The sequence below is a fragment of the Crocuta crocuta genome, unplaced genomic scaffold, assembly GCF_008692635.1.
Source record: "Crocuta crocuta isolate KB4526 unplaced genomic scaffold, BGI_CrCroc_1.0 scaffold290, whole genome shotgun sequence".
Lineage (NCBI taxonomy): Eukaryota > Metazoa > Chordata > Mammalia > Carnivora > Hyaenidae > Crocuta > Crocuta crocuta.
Genome location: NW_027527429.1, coordinates 2,923,176 through 2,951,122, shown reverse-complemented (window position 1 = coordinate 2,951,122; position 27,947 = coordinate 2,923,176). Strand labels below are relative to the sequence as shown.

Here is a 27,947-nt window from a genome sequence, read left to right as displayed (position 1 = left end):
TCTCTTATATGTGAATCTTTGCCTATAATTGGCATTTTGTCACATTCTTGATTTTCTAATAGTGTTTTTAAATATAATGCCAAGTATGATAATAGTTCAGTGTTTCTGCCTCTCCCAGAGTGCAAGCCCTTGAGAGATGCAGGCTTCTGCCATGAAGCAGGTAGCTTCCGGGAAAGGCTACCGCAGCGATGGAGGAAACATCCAGAAAGGTGAGGGGCCAGCCAGTTGGCTTTATTGTGGGTGGAGAGGGGTACGTAATGTAATTGGGCTAGATAGTTCTCCTCGGTTGCTATTTTTTAAGCCTGCCTTCTAGTAAGGTGGTGAGAGTCCGCGTGTTTGTAATTTGGCAGATTCAGGTGATTCCTGGGGAGTGTGGGCCGCCAACGCGGGAGCGCTCCGGTGAATGGAGGGGTCAGGGAAGACCAGGTGGACAGGCAGAGGGGTGTCTGTGCACGCGGGCCTTCGGGAACTGCTGGCGGGCACAGCGGCCTTCTGGGTGCCGAGTGGACGTGAGCGGAAGGTGGGCGGCTCGGCGTCCGCCGCCCAGATTGCGGATGTTTTGTCTTCACACAGACCTGAAACTTCCTTCTCCGTCGTAATGGTACCTGAGAAAACAGGAAAAAACGAGCATAAAAAGCAAGATGATTAAGCTTTATGTACCTGTGAACATTTGTGGCTTTAACAGACACACACACACACAGAATTCAAATAAAACATGGAAGAATATCTTTATAACCATGTGGTAGAGAAAGCCAGAGAGACAGAACCCAGAAGTCACAGAAGACTGATGCATTCAACTAATGTTAAAAACCATGGTGTGAGAAGATTTTATAGACAATGAAAAGATAAGCAGTAAACTTGGAAAAAGTCACTCCTATTAAAAATATGAAAAACAAAGAATTAGTACCCAGAATACATAGCAAAGTCCTAAACACATCCCTCAGAAAAACTTAGGAATGTGAAAGTGAGGCCACCCCCTGTCCTTCGCTCCAGCCCCATGTTCATAATAGTTTATTAGACCCTCACATCTGGGTGTCTTACCCCTAACCTTAAACTCTGCTTGCCTGGAACTGAACTCCTCCTTATCTCCTCCCCCCCCCCCACTTTTGCTCTGCTCTTCATAAAGTGCTGGTCTCTTCAGCCCCGCATTCCCCCACGCAACTGCACCACCCCACTGTCAACTTTAACGTTATCTCAGAATGGTGCTCAGGCAGGTGGTACCCAGCTGGTAGTCATGGAATCAGCTTAGCTGATTGTGATGGGCTTTTTTTGAAATATATTAAATAGACCAGAAACTACCAAAATGTATCAGACATAGGGTACTGTTTTGTACGATTTTTATTTCACTAATGCACATAGGTGGGTGTGTATGTGTGTGTGTGTGTGTGTGTGTACTGGGTCTTCCTAGAAACCATGGTTCCGATTATGTTCTTAGTCAACACATTTTTTTTAATTAAAAAAATTTTTTAATGTTTATTTTTGAAAGAGACAGACAGATGCAAGTAGGGGAGGGTCAGAGAGAGAGGGAGACACAGAGTCCGAAATAGGCTTCAGGTGCTGAGCTGTCAGCACAGAGCCCAGTGTGGAGCTCGAACTCGGGAACTGTGAGATCATCACCTGAGCCGGGGTCAGACGCTTAACTGGCCGAGCCCCCCAGGCATCCCCATCAACAAAATTTTAAAAGCCATTATCTCTGCCTTGTCGACCATTCCTAGTGGATGAGCCAATCGTGGCAGCTGTGACACTTTCGCTTCCACCTCTGCTCGGTCTCTGTGCCTCCATCCTCCCTTCAAGCCTCTGTCCTTAACGCTGCCAGGGGCGTCCACCGACTTCCATTCATGAGCCCACCCTTTTTTTTTTTAATTTTTAATGTTTTTTATTTGTGAGAGAGAGAGAGACAGCATGAGCAGGGGAGGGTCAGAGAGAGAGAGGGAGATCCAGAATCTGAAACAGGCTCCAGGCTCTGAGCTGTCAGCACAGAGCCCGACGTGGGGCTCGAACGTACGAACTGTGAGATCGTGACCTGAGCCGAAGTCGGCGTTTAACTGACTGAGCCACCCAAGCGCCCCACGCGCCCACCCTTTTAAGAAGCCATCAGGGGTTGTCCGCTGCCTTAGCGCGAGAGCCGGACTCCGGAGCACCTTGAGAAAGGCCTCTTTGTGCTCATAGCTCCTGTCATTTCCACGGAGCTGTTTGACTCCCACAGAGTGGCTTACAGTTTCCCGAAAATGCCGTGTCTTTCACGTAGCTAACTTTGTACCGTGCAGTTTGATTTGCCTAAAAACTGCCCATTTTGTTTCACAACACTTTTTTTTTTTTTTTTTAAATGTTTTATTTATTTCTAGGAGAGAGAGAGACAGCGTGAGCAGGGGAGGGTCAGAGAGAGAGGGAGTCACAGACTGAAACAGGCTCCAGGCTCTGAGCTGGCAGTCAGCACAGAGCCCGACGCGGGGCTCGAACCCACGAACCGCGAGATCATGACCCAAGCGAAAGTCGGACGCTTAACCGACTAAGCCACCCAGGCGCCCCTCACAACACTTTTTAATGTAAAGTTTTCTCTGAAGTTTGCATCTCCTTTCTTCTCGGCCATTTGCTTGCTCATTAACACAACTCTGTCAGCACCCTGCAGCTGGGTCAAACTCACATGTATGGTTCTTATCTGTGTCCCTTCTGGAAGCCGGGTGTGTCTGGGTGCAGTGCCTGTGTCTTCTTTCCTTGTCTCTACAATGCCTGAGGTGTCCTTAGGCACCCAGAGATTATAGAGTGGCTGCCCTATAAATAGTAAACCCCTTGCCATTGAACGAGTTCAAGAAGCATCTTGGCTGTTCCCTCAGGCAGCTGGGGCTGGTGTAACAGAATACGGTGGACTGGGCGGCTTAAACAACACACATTTTTTCACAGTTGTGGAGGGTAGAAGTCAGAATCAGGGTGCCGTCATGGTCAGGTTCCCAGAAGGGCTCTCTTCCTGGCTTGTAGATGGCTGCCTTCTCGCCGTGTTCTCACATGGTAGAGAGAAAGAGCAAGCTCTCTGGCACGTATCCCGTCCTGGGGGCCCCATCCTCATGACCTTCTGTAGCCCCACTTAACTCCCAAAGGCCCATCTCCAGTTATCGTCACCCTGGGAGTCAAGGCTCAACATAAAATTTTGAGGGGGACAAAATTGAGTCCACAGCAGAACCGCAAGGGGTATTTGTCATGGGCAGTGTAAAAAGAAGCCCTCTGTTGGGAAGAGCTTTGATCAGATCATGTCTGAGGGTGACGTCTAGTGTTTTGAACTTGTAATGTTACTGCTGTCAACATTTTCTTTTTTTAATCAGATGAACCTTCTAATCCTAAGAAAGCGCATGTGTTGTTATCTTCCAATGTTTGTAATGAACCCAAATTGGCTTTTCTTGAGGACGACTCGCATTCCTTGGCAGCAGAACAAAGAGCTGACAGCCCAGAAGTGAGCCAGCCTGACATGGCGGGTTTCCTGGAGCCCTCTTGTGCTGGGAGCCTGGACGCCAGCGGAGAGAGCGCTCACTCCCAGTCTACTGAGTTCCAGGAGAGTGCGGACTCTGCTTTCTTGAGTGAAACCTACTCCATACGTTATTCCGAGTCAGAACAGAAGAATGAAAGTCTCACTCACTCACCTTCAGAATTGGATTCTGAAACACAGAGCACAGCAGGGGTGTGTTTTGACATTTTGGACCATCACAGTATGAAGGTTATTGGCTTGGAGAGAGCCTATGAGATCTCGGATGACGATTGTAAAGAAACTGCTGGAGACGCGCAGAAGCGTGAGCTGGATGAGGACTCCCAGCAGGAGTACCACAGCGCCGAGGAGCAGGAAGGCATGGGCGCCCGCGTGTCTTCTGACCACACGAAACTGTTACACATACCTGATCTGGAAGTGGTTGGGTCGAGGAATTCAGCTCATGAGGTTACGTGTGCTCGCCCTCTAGACGGAAATCACGTTACACTGGCAAGTGATTCTAGCATCTTTTTAGATTCAGTTGATGTTTATGGACAAGAAGATGCACCTCATGGCTCCAGGTTTCAGAGTTCCGTTGTGGTAAGAGAGTATCATGAACCAGAGCCGGAAAGGTGTAAGGAACAAGAGACTAGTTTGATGTACCACACGGTATTTGATGACCTTGTACTAGGGAGCAGTCCCCTTGAAAACCAGGCATCTCGATCTCAGAGCAGTTTCTTGAACCCTCAGAAAGCACTAAAAACCAAAATGTATACCAGCAAGGTGAAATGTCAGATAATTGAAAGTAAAGATTTTTGTGAGGATGAAGTCGTTGAGAGCAGCAAGTTGCACCACCTTAGAAATCCTAGCACGTTGCGACAAGACAGAGCTTTACAGGTGTTCCTCCAGCCCTGTGAAGATTGTCAGCCTCCCTGGGCCTCTGTTTTTGATGATTCCGTCATTTCCTCCTGTGGATATTCCCATTGCACAAGCCGACAAAATGCCCCCAGCTTAGCCTCAGATTTTGCTGTCACTGTCCCAAAGACTGCAGTCCGAGCCCCTGAGGCGGTAGCAGACCCCCCCCTCAGAGCGGTCCGGGGCAGCACCACAAGTAAGCCGTGTTTTCACAGCATAGAAGGAACACACCCCGAGTTGGGGATGCGTGCAGCAGGTGGCGCAGTCACCGTTAATCAGACCGTGGACGTTTGCACTGACTTTAGGGCTTGTTTCACAACCAGCAGGGCAACAAGTGCGGGACCGTCTGTAGTATCCACGTCAAGCAATACAGACATAACCATGACGAACAGAAGGTGGCCTGGGGACTGGCAGAGTGCAAGACAAAGAAGTGTGGCTTGTAACACAGATGGGCCACATGGCCAAGGTCATGAAGACACACCAGTGGCAATGAGCAGAGGGCTGCTGGGAAGATCTCTCTCAGTTGACGGATCAAAACCTGATGGAGATTTCCTAAGTAAGGTAAAGCCAGTGTGACTAATAATAAAATTTTATTTGACCTTCTAGAAAGGCAGCGTACGTTATAACTCAGCACATTATCACGGGGGTTCCTGAGGCGTTTGTGAGAAAATGCTGGCTGGGAGGAGACGGAGAACAGAGTGCCCCCGAACTCTGGCCTTCCTGGGAGGCAGCTGCTGCCAGAGTCCGTTAGAAGTCGGGCTTTGCATTTGACCAGTTTGGAACTCCAGATACAGCATTTGTTTGTATTTATTTCTAATTTAACGTTAAACCATATTTTCCAGGATTCCCTGGAATTAAGAAAAACATCTGCTATCACAGACTTAAAGAAACATCCTGAAAGGTAAGTCAGATGTATAAGCTTAACGGATGTACATGGGGAAAAGAAGCAAAATGATACTTTGCTTTTTTGTAAGGTGTTTAACCACGTAGAAAAATAGCTATAAGGGACCTTAAGGGGCCATCTGCTTTGGCCATTTGCTGTCAAATAAACATTAGGGTAACATATAGTGTTAAAGCTTTTCACTTACTAATTCAGTCTCAGTAATTCCCTCAGAAACTCATAGCATCTTATTATCTCTGTTGATTCAACTCAAATCTATACAAATTTACTCCATTTTCTTTCATTTTCTACCCCTATAGACCCATAGCACCTATGGGAAACTTTACACATTTGAAGAAGTAAATAGCTACTCTCACTGGGGTTTTTTAGTCTTGATTTTAATTCATTGTGTAGTTTACTCTGCATTCATGGAGAACTGGGATGGGGATTTGGAGAGGAAAGGGAAGGACTCTGAGAAGCCAAGTTCGTTGTCATGCATGAGGTCATTTACTTTTTCCTTTATTTGCTCTTCATTCTAATGAGTTTAATCTGGTGTCCAATCCTCTGAAATTCAGTGGAAGAGCTTGTTCCCCACGCGGGGCTACTGACAACAGCACGAAGTGGCAAGTAGCCGCAAGGGAGGAACTATTAACATTCAGAGAACAATAGTGATTTGGGGCTTTTTGATCTATTTACAGTAAAATATTTGCTTATAGTAACAACCCTTAATTAAGAAACATGTAAATTATGTTTATTTTCTGTTAAAGAGATAACAAATTTAAATTCTTTTTAATGTTTTATTTCTGACAGAGAGAGAGAGAAACAGTGTGGGCAGGGGAGGGTCAGAGAGAGAGGGAGACACAGAATCTGAACCAGGCTCCAGGCTCTGAGCTGGCTGTTCGCACAGTGCTCGACGTGGGGCTTGAACCCACGAACCATGATATCATGACCTGAGCCGAAGTCGGATGCTTAACCGACGGAGCCACCCAGGCGCCCCAAAGAGATAACACATTTAAGAAGCATTTCCATCCAGAATGCTTACAACTTTAAAAAATGTTGGCCAAAGCTTGGTTTAGGTTGAAAATCTATTGATTCTGGGTGAATGAAGTTGATATTTTACTTTGGAATCCTTCTTTTTGGTAAAAGAGAATATACATTGGAGAATTTCTTACTTCCCTGACTTTTAGAACTTTGACATGACATCCTTGTTTTCGGAAGATGTAATGTGCTCCTACAGCCTTTCCATCTTTAGTAGAAATTGATTTAAGCTTGATGGGAAAACATAAGAAATTTTAAAATCTGTTTGAAAGGCGTGTCATTAACCAGAGAAAAATATTTGGAATCTTACCGAATCCAGTCTTTTCTTTTCAAGGGAATGTCCACTTTATAAAGAGTCGAGGAGGAGTCTTCCCTCCAGGTGCTGTGAGGAGGTCATGCAGAGGGCAGTGAGGGCAGAGCTGCACCTTCTAAACGTTCACTACCAGATGTGCCAGCGCCATTGCGGGGATATTTACAAGCTTGTAACAGACAACAGGGAAGGAGTAAACAGGTGATTGTTCATTTTAAATCTGTGTCTTGGAAGTTTACAACAAGCTTTAAATTTATACCAGAAAACATCTTTAGTTTTTATTTTCCAAAGGCAAAATGAGGGGTAGATTGTAACTAATTTTGTTAGCTGGCCTGGGGGTAGAGGGCTTCCAAAAGTAACACGTTTCAATTTCATGGAGAGGCAGCAGTGTATGTCGGGATGAGGAGTCCAGTCAAAAGATAGCGTTGATGGTTTTTTTTTTAAATAAAGTCCCAAGTATGGCTGAAGTCAGTTGCAGAGTTTGGCACGACATTCTGCCGCAGTTCTCTCTAGCTTACACATGGCGGGTTGTGGTGCTGCCCCTAGAAAACCTCTTCTTTGGCTCACTTGCTTTTACTAAACATTTAAAGGAAAAATCTGTAAAGATCTGGCAGAGTTAGAACTCTGCGTGTAATGTAACATAATCATGTTCAGTGGGTGACCTGTACCTAAGTAGTTTTGTAAATGTAACTTCCAAACAGGAACTTATGGAGAAATTCTACTCAGAAGGAGCTGGGGTCAGCGCTGCTGTCTGTGCTGGGAGACCTGAAGGTGCGGTACGACAGCCTGAAGGACAGAATAGTCCAGGGCCGGCCGCTGGAGGAGCTGCTCCCGCTGTCCGTGGAGTCAAAATTATTATCGACCTTTTCTACCCTGGCCTCCATGGTAGGCTTGTTGTTTTAGAATGATGATTTTACCTCATTTACACAAAATACATTCTAAACTAAAAGATTTTTCTTCCCTTTCCTCTCTTTCCAGCTAATGAAAGAGGAACCACACGTGTAAGTTACTGGTTCATCCAATGTAGAATTGTTAGATCTTTAAAACTGTTTAATTCAGTTAGCTTTAAGTTTTCTTTTGGTCCTTTTTTCAGAACATTGACAAATTTCTTAATGAAATGTTTATCTGTTTAGCTTTTCAGGAGCAGATTCTGAACTAGATAATCAAAATACATGTGATGTTGACGTCTCTTCAAGCCTAAAAAAGACACTCTCTCAAGTGAGATTTTTAAAAAGTAGTTGATTGCTGTAAATCTTTAATTTTATGGCTCAGGCAGAGTAAACCATGGTTTTCATATGCTCTCACATCTTTCTTTTCACTCAGCTCCCTTTGTGTACGACCATTGGAGGGACACAGTGTAACTGATTAGAAGGAACTTCATGTCCTGATCAGATGCCAATAGTGTACATTTAGTGGGGTGACCATGTAACATTGCGTCAAACCAGGAGACCTCTGAGGGTGACAGGTGGTGATGTTACTAATCCCCCGTGACAGGAGGTGTAACCTGAGCCGTACCAGGCCGTGTGACCACTGTCCCCCTGGTCCAGTGCGGTTAAAACTAATTGTTGCCTGTGTCTCTGAAGGTAAAGTAATGTCTCATTCACTTTAGAGAGAGCAGAGGTTTAATTCCTTCTTTAGTGAAATGATAAAAAAAAGTTTTTCAATGCCTTTCATAGGTTTTCTTGATCTCTTTTGTTCCCCTAAGGAATTGTCTGTCAGATGGCAGTCTGTGGGAGCACTCTGCAAGTTGGGGACTGACGCAGAGGCATCGGGTGTGGTCCATTGTCAAGTGAGGCAAGGGGGCAGAAAAGCCACTTTAGTTCTCTGATTTTGGTCTTACCCCTGACGTGCTATTATTTGGGTAGTCTTACATAAAAGGGTGCATTTCAAGGCTGAAAGTTAAGTACTTATTATTGAGTTATATACTTTCTATTTACACGTGTTTAAAAGTAAATTACTTCAGCAAATTATGTGTTCCATTGTTCCACTTGTTTAAACAAAATCTCAGTTATCCACAAATGAACTTAACAGCTCTAAAACCAGATTTTTACATCCTCACATTTCTTTTTTTTAACGTTTATTTATTTTTGAGAGACAGAGACAGAGCGTGAGTGGGGGAGGGGCAGAGAGGTAGACACAGAATCTGAAGCGGGCGCCAGGCTCCAAGCTGTTAGCATAGAGCCCGATGCGGGCCTCAAACTCACGAACTGTGAGCTCATGACCTGAGCCACCCAGGCGCCCCAAAACATTTTTTAATCCTCTTTTTTAAATGTTTTATTTATTTTTGAGAGCAAGAGAGACAGAGCACAAACGGGAGGGGCAGAGAGAGAGAGGGAAACACAGAATCTGAAGCAGGCTCCAGGCTCTGAGGTGTCAGCACAGAGCCCGATAATGGGGCTCGAACTCATTGACCATGAGATCATGTCCTGAGCCGAAGTTGGATGTTTAACCGACTGAGCTACCCAGGCGCCCCAACATCCTCACATTTCTTACATAGATTGTTAAACATGTTCATTTAATAATATATGAGGTTCTGGAGGAACATCTTATATACATATAACAGGGATATAACCTGCTTATTTGGGGAGAACAATAAGATGTCTTTAAAAATACAAGATGCAGATACAGCAGTTTTTATAATCTTAGTTTGGGCTTTCAGACAATACCTATTAAAGTTAGGATGAAATTAAATTAACAGGTTCTGTGTGCAAACCAGTATAATGTAAGATAGTGTTTCTAAGTTTCAGCTACTCATGTACTATCTTCACAGTTTTTTGTAGCTGTGTGTTACCTATGATGTTGTTTGCTTTGTGTTTTTTTAAATGATTCTTTTAAAATTAGGTGTAAAGAGTAGCTGTTATACATGGGAAAGAAATACTACTTTTTATAAATAAAAGGCATATATAAGCACACATTAAATCTATTACTGTTAATTGTTAACGTGAAAAATACTCACATGTACACTTCTGAAAAGCCTCTCAAGTACTTCTCGTGTGTGTGCACGCCACACTTTGCTAAATATCGATAGTGTCGGTCGCCATACACAGGCTGACTTCAAACCTTATTCTTGTTAAGTGTGACCAACGTAGAGCAACAGGTCGCTCATGTCCAGTTGCTCAGCAGAGAAAATGATTGAGCACTTGCCGCCCTCACTGTTGCGCAGGTAAGCAAGTGCACGTGGGGATGCCTGCTGCCCCACAGCGTCCATAGCTGTTGGTCCTTATTTATTGTTTTATTATTCTCCTCAGATGTGCTTACTGTCGGACAGTAGTCATCCTAAACAGGCTACGTTACCCAAGGAAGATGGCTTAAAAAATGGTGACCTAGACTTAGACTTTAGTCAACTGAAACTTGATGAAAAAGGTCAGTGTAAAGATGTAGTCCTGCGTCATTGCCGGAAAACTAAATCAAGTTTAAAACGTTCCTAGTGCCCATGATTACGTCAGAGTAACTACTTGTAATTTATTGAACATCATCAGTCTGATTATGAATGCGAAGTACGTTCTTGTTCCATCTACTTACCATCTGTAAGGTTACTTGATAGATTATTTGATATTGATAATGCCAAATAAGCATCCAGACTCTTCTGCTTCGTGTTTTCCAATCTGAAGTTTCTTTCTTCTGTCCATTTTGCTTCTATATAAGATGTACTTTGGTTTTAGTTTTGCCCTCTGTGAAAAAAGATTATAATCATTCCAAAAAGGTCATTAATTCAGTTTTTATGAAATAGAGCTGCGGTATTGTTTAATCCCTTTTTTAAATGTTTACTGTTATTCTGTGTATAAAAATTTAATTTAAAAATCAGAAAAGTAATGCTTTCAATAAACTAAGGAATCATTGTCAATTAAAGGAAAAGTGGCTCCTCTCCCCTGCTCAAGCATTCTCTCTTTCTGTCTCTAAAATTAAAAAAAAAAAAAAAAAAAAAAATCTAGAAAGGGCACCTGAGTGGCTCAGTCAGTGAGTGTCTGACTCTTGACTTTGGTTTAGGTCCTAATACAAAGGTCATGAGATCAAGCCCCACATGGGGCTCCATGCTGAGCGTGGAGCCTGGTTAAGATTCTCTTTCTCCCTCTCTCCCCTGCTCGTGCTCACTTGCTTTCTTTAAAATAAAAAAGTAGGGGCGTCTGGGTGGCTCAGTCGGTTAAGCGTCTGACTTCGGCTCAGGTCATGATCTCAAGGCTCGTGGGTTCAAGCCCCTCATTGGGCTCTGTGCTGACAGCTCAGAGCCTGGAGCCTCCTTCAGATTCTGTATCTCCCTCTCTATCTGACCCTCCCCTGCTCATGCTGTCTCTCTCTCTCTCTCACTTTCTCTCTCTCAGAAATAAATAAAATATTTAAAAATAAAATAAAAAAAGTAATAAGTACTGGGAAGCAGGTCACTCAGAATAGTACTTTTTATTCAGGGGCTACTGAAAACTCCTTCTCAAAGAGTCTTCTGCTTGGTTTATATTTTGCTGACATTTTTACATAAAACTAATAATTGCCGTCATGCTATTTCATTCTGAGAAGCCTGTTAGATAATTTCTCAGAGAGTTTAACATCAGACAGAATTCATAGCTACTTCTGTTCAATTTCTCAGGCTGCAGAAATGACCGAGAAGTAAGTGAAGACTGGTTTGATGCTAAAGAAAACCTGACCGGAGCTGACTTGTCAGGAACACAGGAAAATCAGCTGGAGAAGGACAGAGGGGATCCCAAGTTTACACAAGGTTGGTTGCAAACGATTTACTGAGAAATCCTGAATTACTGTAGCTCGTTCTGTAACCATCTCTTGTGCTGTTCTGGGGACTAAACTTTTAATATTATTGCACCTTTGGATAGTATTAGTTGCTTATAACAGTTGTAATTTCCTCTAGTGTCTGTCATCATTGCCGTTCTATCATTTCTAAATATACAATACCTTTATTTTTTTCCTATATGTATTCCTGGATTTTTTTCTTCTATTTGACATAATGGCAGTGGTTTTCAGGGGGTGTGTTTTTTTGCTTGTGTAAATTATGCTTACTAATATTTTTAAATAAAATATAAGAAAGTTTAAATTACCAATTTTGCATTAACCACTCTCAATATACTTTACCACTCATTTATGCTTTCTTTATGCATATACATAATACACATCTGCAGCTTAAAATGACATTATTTCATCTACTTTAATTGTAACTAATTTTTTTTCCTTTCCCTGCATTAATTTTGTCTACGTCACTTGGCACCCACTGTGTACGTAGCTTACTTGGTCTGTGGACTGCCCTCCCACATCATATAGCAGCTTAGTGAGGTCGGATTTTTCTGTATTTTTCACTACCCATACCTAGTGCCATGTGCAGTGTTCTGCCCGTGGGGTGTTTGGTGGTCATATATGTACTGAACTAGTGAAAGAGGAGGGGATGAGTCGAATGTATGTCTCCTGATAATTTGCTCACTGTAGCTCTTTGCTCCCTCCTCACCCCAATGTAAAACTGTACAGGTAATTAGTTTCACTGTTTTGTCTACAACAAACAGTACGTTATGAACCAAGAGATTGAAAGAGGTTAAGTTAATGAAGAAGGCTGAGTTATCGTTCCCTAGAGATGAAGGACTCTGCCTGAATCCCACCCAGCAGCACCACTTAACCAGAGTCGTGACCTAAACGCCTAAGACCTTGGCACCCTCCTCTGCAGAAAGGAGATGGTAGCAGTTGCTGGGTCACGGGGCGCTCGTGAGCATTATGTGAGATGACACGTATGAAGTGCTGGGCATGTTAGAGAAGGAGAAATAGGAAATTAAGCGTACAGCTCTCCCATTGTTATACAAACATGGAAACAAGTAAAGCTACTCTTAAGAATTCATTCAACAACTATTTGTTGTGCACCACTGATGTGCCAGCGATAGGTTGAAAGAATCTCAATTCAGTAAATCCTTTTTGATTTCAGACCCAGTTCTTTTCAAAATAGAGATCGTGAAAATGCATTCTAAGAGTTTTGAATTATCTGAAACAAAAAATGTATCTATAATCCTAATATTTGTGGTTTCCAACAAGTGCTACGTAAATCAGGTACCCCCCTTTTATCATATGCCGTTACCATTGCCACCTGCTGATATTTTTCTGATTTAAAGGGTTTGTTGGTGGGATGTTTCCCCAGCAAAGGAATATACATGATACATGTACAGTATCACCCTGGGGCCTTCAGGATCCTGTGTTCGTCCAACATCTTCAATAGCGCTTCTCTGAACCAATGACAGTGAAAGACACCTTTCTTGATTATGATGTAATTGATTATCTGATTAGAGGTTATTGACCTGTTTTTGAGCTACAAGACTTAAAATCAACCAATCCAATCTCTTTATTTTGAAGATGACATGAGGAAGACCCCAAAATCTTACAACTGTACTCTAGGCTCTTGGTCTTCAGTCTAGGGCTGATACTTGGTAATAACGTCATAGTAAGCTTTGTAATAACAATCATAAAAAAGGTTTCAGGGTTCTTTTCAAGTATCAAAACAGTAATGGCCATCTTCTGTTCTATATTGTTTCTCTTCAAGCAGAAACGAAAAATACCGAAACTTTACGGAAAGATAAAGGTTATTTGATTCATGTTGGTGGTCTCTGCCCTTCAGTGTCTGAGGTATGCCGGGACTGATTTTTTTGAGTTTCATTTTTAAAATCTATTAATTGTTCATATTTTGGGGGTTTTTTTTCCTACCTTTCACAAACTATTATTTTTCTTTCAGGCTGATTTAAGGTCTTATTTCCAGAAATACCAAGTTTCTGAAATTTCAGTCTATGATTCTACTAATTATAGGTATGTTTCCCACATTCAGCAAGTGTGCATCTGCTGGTGTCTGCTGTGTGCCAGGAGTCCTGTAGTGGACGCCAGCCACAGCGGTGGTAAAGTCAAGGGGGCCATTGCCACAGAGGTTTCCCGGCCTGGTAGAGGGAGACATATCGACAAATAGCTACAGTCACTAATTGGTGATGGTCTTTTTTTTTTAATGTTTATTTTTGAGTGAGGTTGGGGCACGGACAGAGGATCTGAAACAGGATCCATGCTGACAGCAGAGAGCCTACTGTAGAGCTCGAACACACGGACCAAACCATGAGCTCATGACCTGAGCCCAAGTCAGATCCTTAACTGACTGAGCCACCCAGTTGCCCCAGTTGGTGCTGTTCTTTTTGTTTTGTTTTGTTTTAAGTTTATTTATTTACTTGGTCGGGCAGGAAAGGGACAGAGAGAGTGGGGGAGAGAGAATCCCAAACAGGCTCCACACTGTCAGCATGGGGCGTAATGTGGGGCTCAAACTCATGAACTGTGAGATCATATAACCTGAGCTGAAGTCAGTTGGTGCTCTTCCCAATCCAGTCTTTCATTATACTTTTTGATTTGCCGTTAATGGCTTATTGATTTTTGTACACTTAATCTTGTTTCATACCATTTCATACGGGCGGTAGAATGCAGGAGTTTAACTAGATGGCTTATGGCTTGGGCTTCATTCGCAGGTGCATCAGTAGCTTACTGGATATATTTGGGCAAGTTACATAACTTTTCTGTACCTCAGGCTCTTCATCTGTAAAGTGACCGTAATAATAGTACCATCAAAGCTGTGAAACCAGCATTAAATAAGTAAAGTGATATCCTAGCATCTAAAAACAATTGCTCAGAAAATTGTACTTTTAGTGTTTTTAATTTTAGTTACCTTTTAGTTCATGCTTTTATATTTTTTACATCATCTGCATATAATCATTCCAATACGTATCGTGCCACCTTCTGTTTTGTGATCGCTATAGGAACATTCGAAAGTATCAAATAATAATGGTGACAGCTTCGTGGAAATGGCCTTAACTGTTTTATCAGTAATGATAATAGCTGTTTATCAGATCTAAAAGTCTTTACCAGTTAAGAAAAAATCTTGTATGTAGTTGGGGTTGAAATTTATTAAAAATAGTTGCTGAATTTTGTCTTAAATGGAGTCACTTAAGATCATGTGCTTTTTTAATTTGACCTATTGATATGTTGTTAATACATTTCACTATGTTAAATTAGTTTTGTAATCGTGGAAGTATTACTTGATGTGAAATATTCTTTTAGTACTTGTTGCATCCTTTTAAAAAAAAAACTTTGGTTTTTTTTTTATTACTTGAAGTATTATACATTTTGTGTGGAAATTTAGAAAAAAAAACTTAAAAAGAAAAATACAAGAGGCGATAAAATATATCCACAGTCCTGTCCCTTGAAAACAACTCCTTCTCAGATTTGAGGTGTATCCTTCCATTGACACATCTGGAGCTGGTGCTTCCAGAAGGATGACTCGTTCTCAGTTAGACAGTTAAAATTCTGGCTCCATTTTCTGACTTCTTTTTTGGTCCTCATATTTTTCCCCTAGCAAGGTCCTGAGGACATTCTCTTACGTATTCTGCCAAATGTTTTTAAAATTTGCCTTTCACAGGTAAGCCTTTTATCCACCTTGCGGTTATGTTTATGTGCAGAGAATAATTGTAATGTCTTTAGAATGGACAACCAGCTGTCCTGAAACTACTGTTCTGTGTTAGTCTGTCAGATGGCAACTTTGCAAGTGTTACACAGGAAATTTTAATGTAAAATTAATAGGAGAGAATTCATAAGAAATGCTGTCTTTTATTTCCCATCTTTAATTTGGTTTTTTTTTTAGTTACTCTAAATAAATGTTCTTCCTAATCCCAAGGTAAGTATAGTAAGTGTTCTAATTTTAAGAGCAACTCTCTTGTAAAAGATAGTATTTATCCAGTAGACCAAAGTGAGGGTTGGGGCAATTTAAAGTCATTAACAACCTTTTGATTTTCTGCTTTTATGTTAGATATGCATCCCTTGCTTTTAAAAAAAACATTGATGCAAAGATGGCTGTGAAAGAAATGAATGGGAAAGAAATAAATGGAAAGTCAGTAAAGGTGCGGCTTGTGAAAACTCCTGGAGAATATACCTCATCACTTTACCACAAAAATGGAATGGAGAGGGGCACCAGCAAAGAAAGTAGCTCAGCCTCCTTGATTTCGAGATTGCCCAGAACTAGGCCAAGGCAGCTGGGATCCGAGCCAGACTGTGAGGTGAGTTTTCTTGATGGATCCCTTACGTGGTCTTTGTATATGCTCTCCTGCAATGAGGAGCTTGCAGAACAGGTAACTCTAGAAGCAGGGATCTTGACGTGGGAATGAGAATGTTAAGCTGAGCCTTGGGCCCACCCTAACCTGTTGATTGTACGAGTCCAGTTGCTCTTGGCGGGGGAGGGGAATGTAGGTCTCTGTGGACCTGGCTAGAGACTCTTAAACACCGTGCATTAGGCCCGTCACCAGTGCTTTCCAGTCTCTCTTGTCTCTTGATTCTTGGGCAGTATTGCTGTGCAAGTACTTACTTACACCCTCATCCTTTCTACACAGTTAATCTTAATCTTAGCTCAAAATTGTTAAAACCACCAAATAAAGTTATCATGTTATATATGCCCCCGATGTGCCTCATCACATGAGCAGTGATGACATCACCTCATGCACTCTCGTCTCTCCACTGCTCAGCAAAGTGGCTGGCGTTCCAGAACATCACTCCAGGACATTGTCTTCTGCTCTAGTTCCTTTTCTTATGATCTTACCTTTTCCAGAGTGTCATATAAATGATACCCTGTAACCTTATTTGTCTGAGCTGCTTTGAGACTGACCCATATTGTGTGTATAGCGTTTCACTGCTGTTTATGTTTTGACCATTTTTATTTGATTTTTTACTTTTTTAGGTTTTCTTTTAAATTCCATCTAGTTAATATGCAGTATAATATTAGTTTCAGGTATGCAGTATAGTGCAGTATGGTGAGTCAACACTTCTTATATCAACCGGTGCTCATCATGGCGAATGCACTCCTTAATCCCCATCACCTATTTCACCCATCCCCCACCCACTTCTGGTGACCACCACTTTGTTCTCTGTAGTTAAGAGTCTGTTTCTTGGTTTGCCTCTCTCCCTTTATTTTCCCCTTTGCCCATTTGGGTTTTTTTCCTTCAGTTCCATCTAGGAGTGAAATCATATGGCATATGTCTTTGTCTTATTTCGCCTGGTGTAATCCTCTCTAGCTCCATCTGTGTCATTGCAAATGTCAAGCTTCCGTTCTTTTTTATGGCTGTGTAGTATTCCATTATGTATGTGTGTACATCTTTTTCCATTCATCAGTTCCCAGAAATGAATAATCCAGTTAAAAAATGAGCAGAAGACATGAATAGACATTTTTTCAAAAAACACAGATGGCCAACAGACACATGAAAACATGTTCAACATCACTTATCGGGGAAATACAAATCAAAACCATGATGAGCTATCACCTCACACCTGTCAGAGTGGCTAAAGTCAACAACATAAGAAACAGGTGATGGTGAGGTTATGGAGAAAGGAGACCCTCATGCACTGTTGGTGGGAATGCAGACTGGTGCAGCGGCCATGGAGAAGAGTGTGGAGGTTCCTCACAAAGTTAAAAGTAGGACTACCTTATGATGCAGCAATTGCACTACTGGGTGTTAACCCAAAGAATACAAAAATAAAAGGGATACATGCATCCTGATTTTTATAGCAACATTATCTACAATAACCAGATTATGGCAACAGCCCAGGTGTCCATCAGTTGATAAATGATTGCTTATTTTGTTGAGTTTTGAGTTTTTTATGTTCTGAATACAAATCTTTTATAAAATAGATACATAATATGGGAATACTTTTTCTAGCCTGTACTTAGGCTTTTCTCTCTTGTAATACTGTCTTTCTCAAAGAAGTTTTTAATTTTGATGACATACGGTTTATTAACTTTCTTTCTTAACTTGTGCTTTTAGTGTTGTATCTAAGAAATCTTTACAAAACCCATGGTCACAAAGATTTTTAATTCTGTATTTTTTTAATGTCTTATCTAAATTTTAGTTAACATACAATGCAGTATTTGTTTCAGGAGTAGAATTCAATGACTCATCACTTAAATACAACACCCAGTGCCCTCCGTAATACCCATCCCCCACCCACCTCCCTCCATCAGCCCTCAGTTCTCTTATTGTTAAAATGAGTCTCTGGTGGTTTGTTTTCTTCACTCCTCCTTTTTCCCCCCTTCCCATATGTTTGTCTGTTTTGTTTCTTAAATTCCACATATGAAGGAAATTGGTATTTGTCTATTTCTGGTTGACTTATTTCACTTACCATAGTACATTCTAACTCTATCCATGTCATTGCAGATGGCACGATTTCATTCTTTTTGATGGCTCAGTAATATTCCATTGTATATGTATCACATTGTATGTGTACCACATCTTCTTTACCATTTTTCAGTTGATGGGCATTTGGCTCTCTCCATAGTTTGGCTATTGTTGATAATGCTGCTATAAACCTCAGGGTCCAGGTGCCCCTTTGATTCTGTATTTTTGTATTCTTTGGGTAAAATATCTACTCATACAATTGCTCAATTGTAAGGTAGTTCTATTTTTGGTTTTTTGAGGAACCTCCACACTATTTATCAGAGCGGCTGCACCAGTTTGCCTTCCCACCAACAGTGCATGAGGGTTCCCCTGTCTCCACATCGTCGCCAATACTTGTTTCCTGTGTTGTTACTTGTAGCCACTCTGGTGTGAGGTGGTATCTTATCATGGTTTTGATTTGTATTTCCCTGATGATGAATGATGTTGAGCATCTTTTCATGTGTCTATTAGCCATCTGTATGTCTTCTTTGGAAAAGTGTCTATTCATGTCTTCTGCCTGTTTCTTAGTGGGTTATTTGGTTTTTGGGTGTTAGGTTTGATAGGTTTTTTATAGATTTTGGGTACTAACCCTTTATCAGATATGTCATTTGCAGATATTTTCCCTCATTCCATAGGTTGTCTTTTAGTTTTGTTGATCATTTCCTTCCCTGTGAAGAAGCTTTTTATCTCAATGAAGTCCCAGTAGTTCATTTTTGCTTTTCCCTTGCCTCCAGTGTTGTGTCTAGTATGAAGTTGCTGTGGCTGAGGTCATAGAGGTTGCTGCCTGTGTTCTCCTCTAAGCTTTTGATTGCTTTCTGCCTCACATTTAGATCTTCGATCTGTTTTGAATTCATTTTTGTATGTGATATAAGACAATGCTCCAGTTTCATTCTTCCATGTTACTGTCCAGTTTTCCCAGCACCGTTTGTTGAAGAGAGCATCGTTTTTTCACTGGATATTCTTTCCTGCTTTGTTGAAGATTAGTTGACCATACAGTTGGTGGGTCCATTTCTGGGTTTTATATCTGTGTTATTGATTTATGTGTCTGGTTTTGTACCAGTACCATATTGTCTCCATGGCTACAGCTTTGTAAGATAGCTTGAAGTCCAGAATCGTGATGCCTCCAGTCTTGTCTTTCATAATTGCTTCAGCTATTGAGGGTCTTCTGTGGTTCCATACAAATTTTAGGATGGATTGTTCTACCTCCGAGGAAAAGGCTGGTGGTATTTTGATAGGGATTGCATTAAATATGTAGATTGCTTTGGGTAGCGTAGACATTTTTAGTAATGTTTGTTCTTGTTCTTCCAAGCCATGAACATAGAATACTTTTTTATTTTTTGTGTCCTTTTCAGTTTCTTTGATAAGTGTTCTATAATTTCCAGACTACAGATCTTTTACCTCTTTCATTACGTTTATTCCTAAGTATCTTACTGGTTGTGGTTCAGTTGTAAATGGGATTGATTCCTTGATTTCTTTTTCTTCTGCTTTGTTATTGGTGTGTGGAAATGCAACAGAATTTTCTGCATGTTGATTTTATATCCTGTTACTTTGCTGAATTCATGTATAAGTTCTAGCAATTCTTTAGTAGAGTCTTTCGGATTTTCTGTGTAGAGTATCATGTTCTCTGCAAATAGTGAAAGTTTGACTTCTTCCTTGCTGATTTGGATGCCTTTTATTTCTTTTTGTCTGACTGCTGAGGCTAAAACTTCCAGTACTATGTTACATAGTAATGGTCAGAGTGGACATCCTTGTCTTGTTCCTGAGCTTAGGGGAAAGGCTCTCAGTGTTTCCCCGTTGAGGATGATATTAGCTGTTGGTCTTTCATATATGACCTTTATGATGTTGATGTATGTTCCTCCTATCCCTACTTTGTTGAGGGGTTTTATCAAGAACAGATGCTGTATTTTTTTCAAATGCTTTTTCTGCATTTATTGAAAAGATCATATGATTCTTTTTCTTTCTTCTACTGATGTGGTGTATCACAATTGATTTGCAAATATTGAACCAACCCTGCAGCCCAAGAATAAATCCCACTTGATCATGGTGAATAGTTCTTTTAATGTACTGATGCATTCAGTTCACTAGTGTTTTATTGAGAATTTTTGCATCATGTTCATCTGGGATATTGGCCTGTAGTTCACCTTTTTAGTGGTGTCTCTGCCTGGTTTTGGAATCAAGGTAATGCTGGCATCATAGAATGAGTTTGGAAGTTTTCCTTCCATTTCTATTTTTTGGGACAGTTTGAGAAGAATAGGAATTACTCTCCTGGGAAGCCATGTGGTGTGGCCCAGGACTTTTGTTTGTTGGGAGACTTTTGATTACTGATTCAATTTCTTTGCTGGTTGTGGATCTGTTCAAGTTTTCTGTTTCTTCCTGTTTCAGTTTTGGTAGTTTGTGAGTTTCTAGGATTTGTCCATTTCTTCCAGATTGTGCAGTTTGTTAACACATAATTTTTATAGTGTTTTCTTATAACTCTATTTCTGTGGTGTTGGTTGTGATCTCTCCTCTTTCATTCATAATTTTATCAATTTGGTCCTTTCTCTTTTCTTTTTGATAAGTCTGGATCGGGATTTATCAATTTTATTAATTCTTTCAAAGAACCAGCTCTTAGTTTTGTTGGTCTGTCCTACTGGGTCTTTTTGTTTCTATACTGTTTATTTCTGCTCTAATCTTTATTATTTCCCTTCTGCTGGTTTTAGGGTTTATTTGCTGTTCCTTTCCTAGCTCCTTTAGGTGTAAGGTTAGGTTGTGTATTTGAGACTTTTCTTGCTTCTTGAGATCGGCCTGAGCTGCAGTTCCCAGTTAGGACGCCTCTGCTGCATCCCAGAGGTTTTGGGTTGTCGTGTTTTCATTTTCATTTGCTTCCAAGTGCTTTTTATTTCTGTAATTTCCTAGCTAGCCCATTCATTCTTTAGTAGGATGTTCTTTAACCTGTATGTATTTGAGGCCTTTCCAAATTTTTTCTTGTGATTGACTTCAAGTTTAATTGCATGTGGTCTGAAAATATGCATGGTATGATCTCAGCCTTTTTATAGTTGTTTAGTTAGGGCTGGTTTGTGCTCCAGTATGTGATCTATTCTGAAGAATGTTCCATGTGCACTCGAAAATAATGTATATTCTGCTGTTTACAATGAAATGCTCTGAATATATCTGTTAAGCCCATGCAGTCCAGTGTGTCATTCAAAGGCACTGTTTCCTTGTTGATTTTCTGCTTAATCTGTCCATTGCTGTAAGTGGGGTGTTAAAGTCCCCTACTATTCTTGCATTGTTATCAATGAGTTTCTTTATGTTTGTTATTAATTGGTTTATATATTTGGGAGCATCCACGTTGAGGGAATAAATATTTATAATTGTTAGATCTTCTAGTTTGTCTGATAAAAGTATGGCTACTCCAGCTTTCTTTTGACATCCATTAGCATGATAGGTGGTTCTTCATTCCCTCACTTTTAATCTGCAGGTGTCTTTAGGTCTAAAATGAGGCTTTGGTGGCAACATATAGATTGGTCTTGGGTTTTTTTAGCCATTTTGACACCCTGTGTCTTTTGATTGGAGCATTTAGTCCATTTACACTCAGAGTGATTCTTGAAAGATAGAAATTTAGTGCCATTGTGTTAACCTATAGAGTTGGTGTTTCTGGTGATGTTCTTTGGTCCTTTATAGCCTTTGTTGCTTTTGGTCTTTTTTTCTCCACTCAGGGAGTCCCCCTTAAAATTTCTTGCAGGGCTGGTTTAGTGGTCACAGACTCCTTTAGTTCTTGTTTGTCTCAGGAACTCTATTCTAAATGACAGGCTTGCTGGTTAAAGAATTCTTGGCTGCATATTTTTCCCGTTCAGCTCATTGAATACATTCTGCCACTCCCTTCTGGCCTGCCAAGTGTCTGTGGACAGATCTGCTGTGAATCTGATCTGCCTTTCCCTGTAGGTTAAGGCTTTTTTCCCCGTAGGTTAAGGCTTTTTTCCCCTTGCTGTTTTCAGGATTCTTTCCTTGTCTGAGTATTTTGTGAATTTGACTATGATATGCCTTGGCAATTGTCAACTTTTGTTGAATTTAGTGGGAGTTCTCTGTGCTTCTTAGATTTAGATGTATGTCCTTCCTCAGAGTAGGGAAGTTTTCAGCTATACTTTGTTTGAATAAACCTTCTGCCCCTTTTTCTTTCTCTTCATTTTTTGGGACTCCTATGATACAAATGTTATTCCATTTTAATAAAGTCACTAGTTCCCTAAATATACCTTCGTGATCTGTTAGCTCTCTCCCTCTTCAGCTTCATCATTTTCCATAATTTCATTTCCTGTATCATTTATTTGCTCCTCAGCTTCATCCATGCTTTTTTATGACCCCCATTTGGGTTTGCATATCATGGCATTTTTAATTTTGATCTGACTAGATTTGGGTTTTTTTTTTTTAATCTTTGCAGGAAGGGATTCTTTGGTGTCTTCCATGCTTTATTTAAAGCCTAGCTAGTATCGTTATAACTGTTGTTTTAAATTCTAGTTCAGACATCATACTTATATCTGTATTAATTAAATCCCTGGCCATGAGATCTACTTCCTGTTCTTTCTTTTGGGGTGAATTCCTTCATCGCATCATTCTGTCCAGAAAAGAAAAGAAGAACAAAGGAAAAAACAAAGCTAGATCCTGGGTGTGTTTTGGTCAGCTTGTTAAAAGAATTTAGATCCAAAAATTAAATAAATGAAATCAAAATAAATCAAAAACATATCTAAAAATATGTACATAAATCTTAAAAATAATAAAAAACTAAAAAGGAATTTTTTAAATGATTAAAAAAAATAAAAGTAAACAAGTCAGGTCCTGTTTTCCTCAGGGCTGAAACTTCGCAGCATTGCAGTCACTAGACTTGGTGCAGGAGAGGGGTTTATGCTGGTCTTCTGGGGGAGGGGCTGCTGTGCCCATTCTCAGGCTGACTTGTTTCAGTGGAGATGCATCAGCAGGGTGCAGGCAGACAGGTGTAAGTGGCCCTGTCCTCCACTGTCTTGCCCCCTGAAGGCTTTCAGGGCTGATGGGTGTGGTGAATATGGCCACGCCCTGCTCTCTAGCCCCAGGATGAAAGATTGCATCCCCGCTCTTCCCGGAACCCTCACGGAAGGGTAATCCCCCACCCTTCTTGCGTCCCCCAGTTTCCGTCAGAACCCTGCATTCACCCTGCCTGTGTCTGAGCTTTTTTATCTCAGGTGTGCAACTGTGTTTCAAAACTCCACATCTTAGGGACCCCTGCAGCTCAGATCAGCACTGTTCCTCTGGGAGAGGGTCTCCCTGCACTTCTGCCATTTGCCACCCCTCCTCCTCCCCCCCCACCCCGACCTGCCTTGCAAGAAAAGTGGTGGCGCAACCCCCAGTGGTTTGGAGTTCATGGCAAAACAGAGCAGACAGCCTGCACCCTGCTCGCTGCCCTCAGCCGGAGTCCCGCCCCTGTGCCTGGAACAGTGCAGCACGCTGTCACCACCTGTTCTTGCGACCCCCGCCATAGCGGATGCTGAAAATCCAGATTTTGCCATCTGCGGCTTATACGACTTTGCAGTATCCTCTGTAAGCAGGCTCCCTCCCCACGGCCGGACCCACGGTTATATCTCCCCCAAGTCAACTGTCCACACCTGCTACCTTCCAGAAGGTGGTAGACTCTTCCTACTTGTAGACTCACAGGTTTTGTTTGCTCAGACCGCCACTTGAGTTCTAGGGTGGACGGAGTGAGTTGATAACTAGCTAGCTGTGTCCGAGGGATGAGACAAGCTTAGAATGCTCCTACTCTGCCATCTCAACCCCTCCCTCTGAGTTCATTCTTATTTAGTATGTGAGATATTGTCACCTTTCTTTTCTCAGATTCTCAAGATCCATTCATTACATTCATTTGTGCAGAAGATACTCACCGTCCACGGCGAGAGGCAGACCCTAGCTCTGCTGCCTACTCGCTGTGTGACTGGGCACATGCCCTGACCTCTGTCCGAGCTTCCTTATCGTGAAACGGGAATGATAGTTCTACTTCGCAGATGTTGTGGGGTTTAAATGAGGTTAGCACAGAAAAATTCTTGGAACTGTGCCTGGCACAGAGAATGTACTCAGTTAGTGTAACTGCTACTGTTGTTGTTTACCAGTAATTTGGCTCTTTCTTAGAAATCTCCTCTTTTCTGTGGTTGAACTGTCAATTGTGTCCCAAACTTTTATCTATTCATGTTACTACACATCCGTTGTATAGGTAAGTATTCTAGGCACTGGGAAGGCAGCAATGAACAACACAGACCAAAAAATATGTGTTCTTATACAGCCTAAAGCTAGTGAAGTAGATACGATATTAAGCAATTAAGTAAAATAGGTAGTATTCTGGCATAGATATGATATTTTATGTATCTTGCCCTGTCTTTTTATCTAGACTTTAAAGTCTCAGCCCTCCCTTTTTATGGGATATACAGTGACGTCATACAGTTTATAGCCTACTTGCCTGGTTAATAGTAAATAATCATTTTAATTTTGTCTGTTTGATTGGACTGTACAATTCATAAGTGGAAGGGGTTCAATTTTATATCACTAGTTTTCCCTCCATAGTATGTGGCCCACTTCTGGGCATAGAGTGTATTGACTACATATTTAGTAAGTAAAATATAGAGTATTGATAATTACTCTGTAAACCAGCCTTTCTTTGTCAGGTTGGGTAAGAGAATTAAGCCTCCATGCCCTAAGCCTAAGATATCCACTGTATGTGGTGAATTAACCTTTCTCCTGTGCACCGAAAATGGAACTAGTTATGTCCTATCTTTGGGAAGATTGAGAAGATAGTATCTGTGTTTTGTGGTTCAGATGAAGCACCCCAGTTGAGAAAGGCTGATTTAGACATAGCTTCAAATGTTTTGTCACTGCTGTTAGAGAACAGATGTGGCATTTTTTTTAACTAACATGACTCTGAACAGGGCTCAAGTAAGTCTGCTTGATATAAATAATACCACATCAAAGTAAATTTCTTAGGAATTGGGACTTTACCATTTATAATTTTAAATTCTATTTTAATTAAATACGTTGGAGTGTCTATATAATTAATGGTTACTGCTTTTAAGAAAACTTTAAAATGCTTATTTAGGGTGTCAAGAAGAATTGTAAACAGATCGAATCTACTAAATTATTACCTGATACGCCTATTCAGTTCATACCTCCAAATACATTGAATCTGCGTAGCTTTACCAAAATCGTGAAGAGACTGGCTGAACTACATCCAGAAGTTAGCAGGTAATGACTTCAATGGTGTTTTCAGTGGGGTCATATTTTTATGGACAAATATGGTTCAGTGCAATGGCTTATCCATATTTAGAATGTGTTACTTTGGAAAGGATATGTGCTTATGTGTGTTTTCCTTTTGCGTAGAGACCATATTATAGATGCTCTTCAGGAAGTAAGAGTAAATCATAAAGGTTTTCTGAATGGCTTATCTATTAATACTATTGTGGAAATGACTTCATGTGTTTTGAAAAACCCTGATTCCAGTCAGGAATAAAAGAAGCAACAAGAGGTAAATTAAGCGTATCTTTTATATTTAAATATTACTTAAAGATCGTAAGCTATTGGGGTGCTGGGGTGGCTCAGTCGGTTGAGCATCTGACTCTTGATTTTGGCTCAGGACATGATCTCAGAGTCACGGGTTCGAGCCCCATGTTGAGAGTCATGGGATCGAGCCCCATGTCGGGCTCCACGCTCAGCGTGGAGCCTGCTTAGGATTCTCCCTCTCTCTCTCTCTCTGTCTCTCTCTCTGTCTCTCTCTTCCTCTCCCTCTGCCTCTCTCCCCCACTCGTGCTCATTCATTCTCTAAGATTAAAACCCATTGTTTTAAACTTGATTTTTTCAAATAGAAATAGTATTAAATTTAAAAATAATATTATAAAATTAAAAACCAAGATATCAGTGCAAACCCAGTTACCCAGATCCTGCCTCACACAACATTTATTATCTCATAGTTTGCAGGTCAGGGTTCAGAGTGGCTTAGGCAGCCCAGGCAACACCTTGCTGTGGCATCACAGGAGTCCCTAGGCTGAAGCCAGCGGGATGCTTGACAAACGCCGGAGGCCCTGCTGCTAGGATGGCTCATCCCCGGGACTGTGGGCCTCATGGGCCTCCACACGGGGCTCTCCCTGGGGCTGCTGGACTGGCTTCCCCAGAGAGAGGAGCAAGGTGGAAACTGCGGTGTCTGTAACCTGTCACACACCATGCTTTCTGTCACATTCTTTTAGACGTGAGTCACTGAGTGCAATCCACACTCCAGAAGAGGGGAATTAAGTTCCCCTCTTGCAGAAAAGTATATCAAAGAATTTGTGTATGTATTTTTTAATTACATGCATAAACATAGGATCCTTTGTTAGCTGGAATGGGGATTTGTTTTCAGTTATAGCCATCTAGGTGATTAAAGCCAACTTTTATAGACAACAGCTAGAAGAGCTGAATAAATTTGAAGAACATCTGTTTAAACAAGGCCCTGGGCAGCTCTCGAGGTAATGGGCCAGGGTGCACGGTGAGGCTCAGGGAAACATGCCCAGAGTCAGGACCACTGTTTCTCTGGTAATATTTGCAGAGGGGTAGCTAGTTTAAAGGACCCTTTGATGGCCTTGAAGCCAGGGATATGGGACGTTGGTGAACTCTCAGCAGTGGGTTGGAACCTCAACAGGTTAAGTAACTATGAACCAGAAAGAGAGAGTTCCTCAGAGACTGGAAATCAGCTTCAGAAGTTATTCCCTAAGTTGGAGTGATCTGGTGTTATTTCTGACATGCACCTAGAGGAAGTGAAGACAAGAATTCTCTGGAATAAAGCAGCATCATTTTAGGCTTTAAATTATTTCTGCCAACAATTTTGCACATACCAGTTACTTTGTAAATAAGAGTGCATAGTCCAAAATAACTAATAAATGAAGTGAGACCACATGAATGAAAATGAGCATAAACACTAGATAATAGTCCCTCCACAGGGACTCCACAAATATTTAAGTTATCAGACATATTTAAAAAATATTTGCTTATAGGGGCGCCTGAGTGGCTCAGTTGGTTAAGCATCCCAGTCTTGATTTCAGCTCAGGTTATGATCTTGCGATTTGTGAGATTGAACCCCAATTGCGTTCCCACTCTTGACAGTGCAGAGCCTGCTTGGGATTCTCTCCCCCCCCCTTCTCTCTATCCCCCCTCTCAAAATAAAGAAACTTTTAAAAAGGGAAGAGAAAATAGAACAGACATAATTTTTGTTTAAAAAAAAAAAAAGATGGCCGAAAAGTTTTAAATGATGAAAAACATCAAGCCACAAATTCAGTAAAACCCTTTCAAATCCCAAGCAGGAAAAATAAAAAGACTTCAGTAAATCAGAGGAAAAACTGCATAATAAAACAAAGCTAAAAAGACTATAAAATATCTAGAGGAAAAAGAATTTAGCTCAAGAGTACAACAATTAGATTGACGTCTGATTCTTAACAGAAGCTATCAGATAATTCTGCAAACCTTGGGTTCTTTATTCCCAAAAAGAGCCTTCAGAAATAAATGTTAAATAAATATACTTTTACTCAATTAAAAACTAAGATAATTTGTTTCTTAGAAGAAAACTCATTACAATAAAGAAAATGCTAAAGAGTGTTCTCTGGGAAGGAGGAAAATGATTTTAGATGAAAGGCCAGAGATGCAGGAGAAATGAAGAGCGAAATGTGGTAGATATCAATTAGTACTGACTGTGTAAAACAAGAATAAGGGTATTTTTATGGCATCCAGTATAAACCTAGGACATTAGTATATAAGCTAAAAGAGGATTAGTACCGTTAACTATTCTAAACCCCTTGTAGGTTGGGAAGAGGGTAAAATGTACTTTGTTGGGGGTCCCCAATACTCGCCCACCGAGGCTCAGTGATTCGCTTGGAGAATTCACATGACTCCATATATAGTTGTACTCATGGCTGTGATTTGACAAAATTACACAAAGCCAAGTCCACAAAGGGGAAAAACCATGAAGGTGATGTCCAGAAGGGACCAGACAAAAGCTTCCAAGAGTCCTTTCCCAGCGGGGCCCCGCAAGCATGCTTGTTTCCTCCAGTAATGAGTTCTGACTCACCTATGAAATGTTGTCTACCAGGAAACCTCATGAGAGAATCAGTGCCCGGTATTTTTACTGGTGACCAGTTACATAGG

The 27,947-nt window shown here is 41.1% G+C and overlaps 1 protein-coding gene and 1 long non-coding RNA gene across 3 annotated transcripts in view; one reads left to right on the top strand and one right to left on the bottom strand.

Annotated features, from left to right (window-relative positions):
- The first annotated feature begins 136 nt into the window (after positions 1–136).
- RBM44 (RNA binding motif protein 44) overlaps positions 137–27,947 on the top strand; it is a 32,574-nt gene continuing 4,763 nt past the window's right edge. The window contains exons 1-14 of one of the 2 annotated variants that reach the window (XM_077757534.1): positions 137–209; positions 3,318–4,930; positions 5,212–5,270; positions 6,622–6,798; positions 7,299–7,482; positions 7,576–7,598; positions 7,731–7,815; positions 9,846–9,960; positions 11,177–11,305; positions 13,118–13,197; positions 13,304–13,374; positions 15,404–15,650; positions 24,880–25,025; positions 25,161–25,305. In XM_077757534.1, the coding sequence (XP_077613660.1) occupies positions 137–209; positions 3,318–4,930; positions 5,212–5,270; positions 6,622–6,798; positions 7,299–7,482; positions 7,576–7,598; positions 7,731–7,815; positions 9,846–9,960; positions 11,177–11,305; positions 13,118–13,197; positions 13,304–13,374; positions 15,404–15,650; positions 24,880–25,025; positions 25,161–25,290 (3,132 nt within the window). In that variant the 3' untranslated portion in view covers positions 25,291–25,305. Of the gene's footprint in view, positions 210–3,317; positions 4,931–5,211; positions 5,271–6,606; positions 6,799–7,298; positions 7,483–7,575; positions 7,599–7,730; positions 7,816–9,845; positions 9,961–11,176; positions 11,306–13,117; positions 13,198–13,303; positions 13,375–15,403; positions 15,651–24,879; positions 25,026–25,160; positions 25,306–27,947 lie in introns of both variants that reach the window. The other variant, XM_077757525.1, reaches the window with a different exon arrangement.
- Positions 206–27,947, bottom strand: LOC144226204 (uncharacterized). The gene is made up of 4 exons (XR_013333549.1): positions 27,871–27,947; positions 10,120–10,268; positions 6,598–6,766; positions 206–605 (listed from the first exon to the last, which is right to left on the bottom strand). It is a non-coding gene; the product is annotated as an uncharacterized LOC144226204 (long non-coding RNA).